This window comes from Belonocnema kinseyi, chromosome 10 (genome assembly GCF_010883055.1).
Source record: "Belonocnema kinseyi isolate 2016_QV_RU_SX_M_011 chromosome 10, B_treatae_v1, whole genome shotgun sequence".
Taxonomy (NCBI): domain Eukaryota; kingdom Metazoa; phylum Arthropoda; class Insecta; order Hymenoptera; family Cynipidae; genus Belonocnema; species Belonocnema kinseyi.
In genome coordinates this window covers 15583176-15593411 of record NC_046666.1, presented here as the reverse complement: position 1 = coordinate 15593411, position 10236 = coordinate 15583176, and the positions used below count along the sequence as shown (strand labels likewise).

At 33.9% G+C, this 10236-nt stretch overlaps 1 protein-coding gene across 1 annotated transcript; it reads left to right on the top strand.

Annotated features, from left to right (window-relative positions):
* Positions 1–605: 605 nt before the first annotated feature.
* On the top strand, positions 606–3097 carry LOC117181796 (major royal jelly protein 1-like). Its single transcript, XM_033374767.1, has 4 exons — positions 606–844; positions 1252–1418; positions 1573–1788; positions 2529–3097. Exons 1-4 carry the CDS (start codon positions 634–636, stop codon positions 3042–3044), a joined length of 1110 nt encoding a protein of 369 aa, XP_033230658.1. The 5' UTR covers positions 606–633; the 3' UTR covers positions 3045–3097.
* The last annotated feature ends 7139 nt before the right edge of the window (positions 3098–10236 follow it).

Below are 10236 nucleotides of genomic sequence, written 5' to 3'. Positions count from 1 at the left end.
ATAAATAAACATGTACGAAAATGCGGTGACAATTCGTTTCGTCGATAAAATAAAATAAATTACAATCAAGCAACACAATTTTGAAAGCAATATTTTTGTACAAAATCTTAAAGCATCGGAATACTATCGTAAGCTTGTAGTTTCTAGTAGAATTATTTTTGTATTGCCTACAATTTTGATTGATTTGATTTTGTGAAAATGCATGTACACCAGGTTATATTTTCTATAATTATTCCAGATTTTATTATTAATTGTGAAAATCTTTGAAAATATCTCTTATTGGGGTGCCTTACTATACGCAGAAATATCGAATTTTAAAAATAAACATATCATAAAATAAATTATGTATTAAATAAATTGATAATAACATACCATATTTTTCTATAAAATTGCGCTATAATCATTCAGTATTTTTTGCCATGTTAAAGTTATAAAATGCATTCTGACGTCAGCGATAAGTAATCTGTGTGTATGCGATTAGTCGCCCATTTAGTATTGTAAATAGTATAATTCTTATTAACTGGAAGCATAAATTCTATCTGCCTAGCTCTTTAAAATTTTAAGTAAGTTATAATAATTTTAATACAACCCTTTTATAGGAAAATTTTAGCAGACCTTCATTTTAACGAGGAAATGCTTTTAAAAATATTTTCTCTCTTTCTGGGGCTTATAACTTTGGGAATAAGCAAACCATTGGCTGCAAACCATACAGCGTTTGAGATAGTTTATCAATGGAAATACTTGAATTATGAATATGACAGTGTAAGCAGAGAGGAGGAGGACGAAAAACATGGACGTGATGATAAATACAGAAACTACATGACTGGTTTTGATTTAGCCAAAGGTAAAAATTGAGCATTTGATTTTTGACAACCCTGCTGAAAGTTAATGGATATGGATCCTATATTTTTGAATAGTTTTGAATCTTCATGATGAAAAAAGTTAGGGCAAATGTATCCCTTTCTATCCTTTATCTATCTTCTTTAATCTTCATCCCATCCTATTGCCTGAGGTATGGAAAGGAAGTGTATATTTATATAAGCATAGATCTCGTGTTGCGTTTCTGGTACTTGGTCAACGTCCAAGTATTTATTTCAAATATCTGATGTTACCGAGTCGATCAAACTCCTACAAAATCTTAATTAAGGCATTATTAATTTTCAAAGTTTCGATGCAAACCTGTGAAGAATTAGCTGCAACATCGAATTGAAAAAAGATGGTAGAAATCATTCTTTTGTTAATTTTTGATAGATGGACGAATGTTTGTTACTCTCATGAAGCGTAAAGGAGTTCCTGCTACTTTGAATACAGTATCGGACAAAAATGGACCAGGTGGACCTTTATTGAAACCTTATCCTGACTGGCAGTGGCATTCACGAAACGATTGTGTTGGCATACATTCTGCGTACACAGTGCAAGTAAAATGCTTTTATCTTAAATCTGATTTTTTTAAATATGTCAAGTAACTTTAAATTATTGTTTTCCCTTGTAATCGAGTAATAGAAAAATTGAGCGAAAAGAATAAAAATGTACTTTCATTATTAGTATGAACTCAAAAAACAATTATTTTAGATAGATCAGTGTAACAGATTATGGATATTGGATACTGGAGTTGAAGGTAATGTTGGAAGAGAATGTCCCGCTCAATTACTGATGTTTGACTTATCATCTGACAAACTGCAATTGAGAATAGCCATTCCCAATGAATTCTTCAAAGATCGAAATGGCATAGGAAGATTAACTAAATTCATTGTTCAATCAGACGGATATTCGTGTCAAAACACAATTGTAAGTTTCATCCAAGCAGGATTAAATTATTTAATATTATAAGTAGCGAAGCAATTCATGGAAATGAAGGTCAAAAAAGAAAAACAGGCACGATAATTATTTTTAGACGCTTTGGTAACTGTATAAACCCTTATCTATCAAAGAAACAACATTTTTTAAGTCTGTAAACACCATAAAAATAATGTAGAAAATATTGTTTAAAAAACAACAAATTAACGATTAGATATCATTTTTTAAAACATTCGCGCTAAATGATATATTAATCTTGCGCTTTGCGCTCGATAATATAATTACCTCGGACTACGCGCTCGATCTTTGTACGATACTTAAATTTGAGGGCCTTCTTTCATGAGACAATCCTTCGTTTATTGAAGCATTGTTTTTAAACAAGAAATTGTATCTAAACATTGATTTCTCGTTTTTTTATATAATATTTTTCACACTATTTGTATGTTTTTTACAGACATAATGAATTTTGTTTCCTGGACTGATCAGGGTCCAAATATAAACTGAAACGTCTCGAAATAATTATCATGCCAATTTTCACCTTTACTTCCATGACCTGCTTCGCTACTTATTAAAAAAAGGGTTGAGACTAAATGTACACTATTTATTATTATACAAATAAAGGTTGTTAGGAGGTATGTTTTTACTAATTTATAATCCAGTTGAGTTAGGCTTGATACTCTCTACAATTAAATATAATAATTATATGTTTCCTTTCCTGAATGTAAGTATAGGTGATTATGAGCTACTATACCGGATCTGGCTTGGTTGTTTGGAACGGAAAGAATTTGTGGCGTCTAAATGGCGTTGACCCAGAAAAATTAGCAGGCATAATAGAAATTAATGGCTTACGAGTAACTATACAACCTGATACATTTGGCATGTCATTGTCACCTAAAATTGACAAAAAACCGCAGACATTGTTCCTGAGATCTGAAGCAAATGAGAATCTGTTCGCTGTAAAACTTGATGTTATCCTCGCTACATCATCTAACGTCCCGAGCCTGCAACTAAACAATCTTGCAGATATTTACCATGTTTTTGATGCAATAAAGGCAAAACCAGTGGAAATAAATGACGATAAAATTGTAAATTATACAGATTATGATCATGTTCTTCCATCATCAGCGTCTACTTTCGTGTTTAATCCGGATGGGATTCTTTTTATCGGCCTTAATGAGCTTACTGTCATTGGTTGTTGGAATTCAAAAATGAAATTGGCTGTTGATAATTTTGTAAGCTATCTGTAAAAAAACCTTAGAAAATAATTATAAGTTAACTAACAAATAAGGAGTGGGACGATGGTCGTAGGGACTAAAGCGTAGGCTTTGGACCCACTCCTTCGGCTTGTGGGTTCGATTCCCGCCTCGCACTCTGGAAGAGTTTCGGTGGCCCATGCGGTGAACACTAGCCTAGCAAGGGAGTTGTTCATCTCCGGAGAGTCGTGGGACCGGTACCTCTAGAGAAAGAGGTTTTCTCTAAGTACTTAAGGCTGTTACTCTTGGTGGTTCGGAACCCACCTTAAACTGTAGGTGCCCCTTCCACCACCAAGTAAGTGTGTGGAGGGTGTGTAAAGGAATAGAGAAGGTGTAAGAAAAATGTAAACCCTTAGGGGGAACATTAGAAGCTTCCAAGAACTAACAAATAAGCGTCAAATTATGGGGATTCGATCATGAAATTGCAATGATTTAATTTTAATTTGTCAAGGACATTGTTGATAAGGACAACAAGGCAATCGAATTTGTCCAGGAAGCAAAAGTACTTCCAACATCAAGAACTGGAAATGATGAAGAGGAACTTTGGATTGCGACGAATAAGCTAGCAAAATATGCACATCACAGGGTGAGATGGGTAAAAATTAATTACAGAATTATGAAGAAAATGACAAGTAGCCTCCTTACGAATTCTAAGTGCATTGCTTAAAAATCGAAATATAAATTAGTTTGTCACATTCAGTGATGACTATATTTCATACAGATTATATAATTCGATTACAATTTAATTTTTCGAGTGGAAAGATCAACTTCTAAGCTATGATATCGATGTACAGGGTGTTTAAATAAATAAATGAATGATTACCAATTTCTGCTTTTAAAGAGTGTTACTCGCAGTAGAATGTTCCTATCAAATTAAAAAATCATTTTCTTCAGAAGCGGGTATAGTATTCAATTACTAATTTTTTCGATGCGTTTTAGTGATACCACACGTATTGTTTAAATATTTGTAACTGCGTCATAAAAATTTTTCACTTACCTAACATAATTTCTTTCGCATTTGTAATACTAAATTCGTTAGTGACAAGATATTATTTAAAAATTGTAAACATATGTTATTCATATGATATCTTCTCATTTTATGTTTTTATTAAGACATTTTTCGGCGGTTCTGCTTTTAATGTTGCTGGAAAACGAAATGCTTGAACATATATAATTATTAACCATAACCATCTTAAGTTGTCGTACACACTTGAACTTCACGCTACACATTTCGAAAATCGTACACCCATTTATCCCCTTAAGGTAACCGTTCTAGCGACGTCTCAACATGGCGCTTCATTTTTGACATGAAAGGTCATTAAAGGTTGCGGCCATCTTGCACAATCGTCCTTGTTCAATAATGGGAACTCAGCCACACCCTTAATTTAGCCAAGTTAAATCACATCACTTCCAGCGTTTAAACATTTAAAAGTTACGTCCCCACCACACTCAATCTCCCGACCACTCACTGACTTTACGAGGACGAAATGGGATCACATAGCTTTGCTTCCTCTTCGACTTTCCAGACTTTCAGGCTCTACGCCTAAGCAAGATTATTTAGTTAGAATGACTTGGCTGTCCATTTCTACCCCCTCCCAAGGCCGTTTATAACGGTACAAAATCTGTGCAGAGGCCATAGATTATGGTACACTTAAATTTCAGTGTTCTATAGCGGGTAGCCATTTTTCCTGCCCCCCCCCCCTACTTTCATTGGAGTGTTCCACATGGATCGCCATGTTGCCTCGCCACTTCACTTACATGCGCCAAATGCGCGACGCAACACTTAGTCTGGCGCACCTGCTATACGTAGTGCGGGCTTCACGATATCGGCTGCTAGTGTTTTGACAGTTCACACTAAACAGCCGGTGTGGAGATCCGCGTGTTCGTTATTCCCTCCTGTCACGGTGCACGGGAGGTGTCGTGTGTGACTTAATGATTCACGACTACCTGGTCGTGAATCTGTGGATGTTGAGAGAGAGAAAGAGAGAGAGTGTGTGTGTGTGTGTGTGTGTGTGTGTGTGTGTGTGTGTATTGTTGTGTTAGGGCCAGCTAACCCCAAGATCGCTTAGTGAACATATAACTAAAAAGTTCGCAAGAATTAGTGCAGTTTTTATATTTCATTAATTATAAGCCCCCAGTCTGGTGATGGATCGCACGGTCTAGTTACAATACCTAGTTTATATTCTGTAATTATTATCACATGCAATAAAAAAATGACAATAATGATTAATGATTACAAATATATTACACAAATAAAGTTTTGTTCCATGAATTCGATCCATTGTTTTCCCCTTAGCTTTTAAAAAAGTAAACTTAGCTGACAGTTGAAGTGAAAATACCTAATTGCAAGAATACTCGTTTACTAATACACAAGGGATAAGTTGAAAAAAAAAGTTGTTGACGATGGACTTGTGTTGAGTATGCGCATCATCATCAAGATAACTGAGTTAGTTATAATTTTTCTTCAACTGTTTAAATGCTATAAACTGTCGTAATATTGTAGATAAAAAGCAAATGCCGTAAAGATGTTTTATTGAAACCAATTCGTTTTTTTTTGTGTGAATAATTTTCCCTGTGTTATTATGAGGAAATTTTGATATCTCTGTTGATCAAAATGACAGTTCTAATGGTCACACTTAAGAGCCTTCATGAAAAATTAAGGGCGATATTTGTACATATAAAGCGAGAAATCTAGAGGAATATTCACTTGCTTAGTTACGCAGTCGAAACGTAAATAAATGTAAAGGTCTTTTAACATTCACAGCTATGCGAGTTTTAATTTTGGTACTTATCGAATGCTTTCTTTACAACGCTGTTGTTGGTGAAGTTTATCGTACCCTAGAGAAAACTGAAAGTGAGTTTAAGAATATACATTGTGTGTGAATATACAACAATCATTAAATGTTCCTAAATTTATTAACAGAGAAATGCATTCAAGAATCCTAGATAAGCAAAACGACCTACTTTAAGTTTCAATGTAGACTTGGTGGAAAGAGTCTAGGATACCATTTCGTGCACTTTGACAAAGCCAGGTGTACGAAATTCATTTATGTAAACACTTATTTCAATTTCAGTTTTGTTCTTTTTACATTCAGAAATGTTTACGTTTGTTTAATTTAATTAATGTATAAAACAAACTTTCTTTACAGCTCACTGCGTTAAGTTAGCATCTAGTACACGTGGCTTTGTATGTTCTGCTGTCCAGCCAGTAGGAATCGAAGCACTGATAAGAGATCCAAGGGAATTGAATCTGGATTTATAGTCACATTCACTTGGAGGAAAATCTGACGTCGAAAAATTATATCATTGTCACTTGTGCTCAACATTTTTTTTAGTTTCCTGTAAATAAAGCGATTATATTTCTTCAGACTGAAGAGACTCATAAGTATGCAAAAATAAAACCCTCTGTACATGAATTAGATGCTGATGAAGTGAGGGAAGCAAAACTTGCCTCCTTCGGCAAGGACTGATCTTTTAGATTTCTGCGAAACTTTTCGTGAATTTTTTTGTCGAGTAGCTGTCATCGAAATTTTTCAACCTCTGCTTCCTTTACATCTTAAAGGCACGTCGTCACAAAAAGCAAAGTCTGAATCTAACGCTAACTTCTGGATGCTATTTTCCAGCAATAAAATTAATCTTGGTAGTGTAAATGGTACCATTACACAAACTATCGTTTCCCTCAGGTTCGGAGTACGAATCGTCAGCTGCTGTCAATTTTTTTTCCAACACCTACGCGAAAAAGACTACTTTTTTCTGAAAATAGTGACTCGTTTTCGTGTTGCTATCTCGTTTTGTTCTCCAACTCCGACTGCGATTCAACCCCATCTAGAAATTGGGTGTATGAAAATTTATCCCACAGTTGTTACTGTAAGGTATCCGCAGATTTCTCTAGTTTCAAGACATCTAGTAAAACTTTTATAGATATAAAAGATCCGAGTTCAAGGTAACACTAGCAATCTTTCCTCGCTTTAGAATTATTTTGGTTTTAATTAGTTTTCGGTTTCGATTCCTTATGCATAAGCCCCAGACGCTTCCTTGGGTAGCGGATAAAGGGTCGGCCAACAGTGCTGATCTCCCTAGAATTCGGGGTGCTAGAAATAATTAAGCTGCCAGAACGAATACGGGCACATAAAATTTTCTGGATCAAATGGGAGGAGGTCTTGTAGTTTTCAAAATTTGTTCATAACATTAGCTTTTGAAAATTCAATTGCTACAAGTAATATGCTTGAATTCAGTAAAAAAAAAATCACAGAATTCTTTTTGTCCTGTCAAGGTTTATTTACGTTCACACCGAAAAAATGTATGTGTTATTATGGAAAAAAGGTTTCTAATGATCCTAATAACAATAGAGAATGCCGGTTGTTTCGAATTTCACCTAAAATATAAAATTACATTGAAATTTATATCATTTGGTTAATATCTATTTAAAAAATAGACAAATTACCTTCATCCAGGACTCATTTTATACAGAATTCGAGAGCATTCACCCCTTAAAATAGAATTTTTTTAGCTCTGATATGTTAAAAATTAAAAAAGTTGAATCAGTCACCCCAAAAGAGACGATAAAAAACTTTTGCGGGGCATTGTATTAGAAACAGCTTGTTTAAAAAACGCAGAAAAATCATAACTAGCGCCAAGAATATATCTTTCTTTAATAGGATTTTTTGTTAAACCTATAAAATAGACTTATGTATTTGATATATAAAGTGTAATTATTTGTTCGCATTCCACTGTCAACAGTGAAAAGAAATTTGAAGTTTCAAATCGATTCGCTTAAAATTGACGATTCGGAATAAAAAAACTTTTCTTTTCCGCTCAAAAATCAACTATCTTGTTAGAAATCTGTCTTTTTTATTTGACTCTTTAACTATGTGATTAAAAAGTTAAGTGCGATATTTTTTTCTTGAAAAAAGATATTTTTTAGTTAAAAAGTGAACTATTTGTTTGGAAATTCATATATATTTTCTCCAACATCATTCGTGTGCCTTGTTGAAAAATGCAATATTTTTACTAGAAAAACTAGAAATTGAAAGCCGTTTAAATTTAATCTTATATAGTAAACAAATTAAGTCTCTATCCATATGCTTTGAATTTTAAATATAAAAAAATATATAAATTGTTTGGAATTATTATTTAAATTCTTGGTTCTTTGCGTGAAATTCAAGAAATTAATAATTATGTTTTTATTAACATTCAATTACTTAATTGAGCTATGTTTCTGATATTTTCAAGAATATCATGTAATATAATTTGTGAAAGCTTTCTAAATTACACATATTAATCGAATTTTAAGGAACTGAGCAGTACCTTATTCTATTTATTATAAACTCACTAAACCTTATACATATTTCGAGTCGATTGTTTTAAAAAAATGCGAAATATTTAAGTGGCTCTGTACAATGAGAAATTATACATTGAGAAATAGCGAGAAACCCGCAAAAACCTTACATTGTCCAGAAATTTTGTTTGAGGATTTGCCTAGACACTCACGATATGTATGATTATCTTACTCCAAACCTGATTCAGTAACGTCTTCTCTGCGTACTATGTTGAAAAAGTTATTTTTGAATTTTACTTCCAATTCTCTTTTCCTAGAGGCTTCAACGAAGAACAGATTCTTTTTCAATCTAGGAACATGAAGCACATTTTCGATTCAAGAATTACGCCATAAATCATTCACAACTCTCTTGCAAGCATTGGACCTTTAGCAACAATGTTGCACTTCTTACCTTCAAGAAGAAACACTGTCCCGTTGTATTTTATTGGATAGTAATCCCATTTTGTAAAAGTTGTGGTACTCGATGTCCTTTTCATTATTTTTTGGATATACCTCTTCCTTCTTTCCTTTCTTTCCTATCTTCAAGGCAAAACAAGATTTGACGTGTCGGGTACAAGCTATCCCCCTCGGTTTTTAATGTGCTAAACTTAGAGGAGAAGCTGGCCAGGTTCTTTGAAATTTCTATTATTTCAGAGACTGTCACACCCACGCTTTGAATTTGCGCGGTCATGCTCCGAATGTCAAGCATGTTTTAGACAACCGAATCATTTCATGTCATGCTATATTCCTAAAACATCTGTAACAATAACTGTTTGTGTCGTCAATATCAAGAACATTATTTTGGCATCACTCGCGAAACATGGACTACATTCTATTTATCATTCGCTGTGAAAAACGTCATAAGCTCGAATTTCAAACCTTGAAAATTTAAGCAGTCAAATCTTTTTACATTGCGACTAAATATGTCTGACAAGACGAATGCGAAAAAAGGGGCGTTTTCGTCAAGAGTTCCTCAGCACAATGGCTAACGAAAGCAACAGGTTTTTAATTGACTTTCTTCTGTACACAATATTCACGCACAGAATAGTTCAACTGGGCCTATAATCTGTTCAACCAATAAGTATCACACCTATTACTTGTGGCCATCGCGTCTCCTAATCCGCATGCATTCAGTGATGCCAGAAGTAAATTTTCTCTCACTATCTCTAACACAGTAAACCAACTGTTGCAGTAATCGTCGCATTTTGTATTTTGACAACGATTCTTATGTAAAAAAAGCAACTGGCTCATTGACCGTAAATATTTATCGCTGGACTATGGAGTGGAAATTTTTATCTCTGTTATTATCAAAGTAGGTAGTTATAATGTCTACACTCATGCTATCTGGAAGAATTTCACTTGCTTACGAGGGTAGTTCAATAAGTCCTTAGAATGAAGTATAAAAACAATTTTTTTTGGATAAATTTTTTTTTATTTTTCAACATAATCTCCTTGGAGCTCTATACACATGGTTAATCACTTTTCAAGTTTTTTTAATCCTTCAGAAAAGTGCGTTTTCGGAAGTTCCTCAAAATAAGCACTTACAGAGGCAATGACGTCTTCGTTGTCTGGAAATCTCTGTCCACCGAGCCATTTTTTCAAGTTTGGAAATAAGAAAAAGTCACTGGGGGCTGAATCTGGTGAATAGGGTGGGTTTTCGACCAATTCGAATTTTATTTCTTCAATTTTAGCCATTGAAACGAAGCATGTGTGAACTCGGGCGTTGTCTTGATGAAAGAGAATTTTTTTTCTCGCCAAATGTGGTCGTTTTTTTTTTTTAATTTCTTCTTTCAGCTGCTCTAATAATGATGCATAATGTTCACCAGTGATTGTTTTACCCTTTTCCAAGTAGTCAATAAGTATAATTCC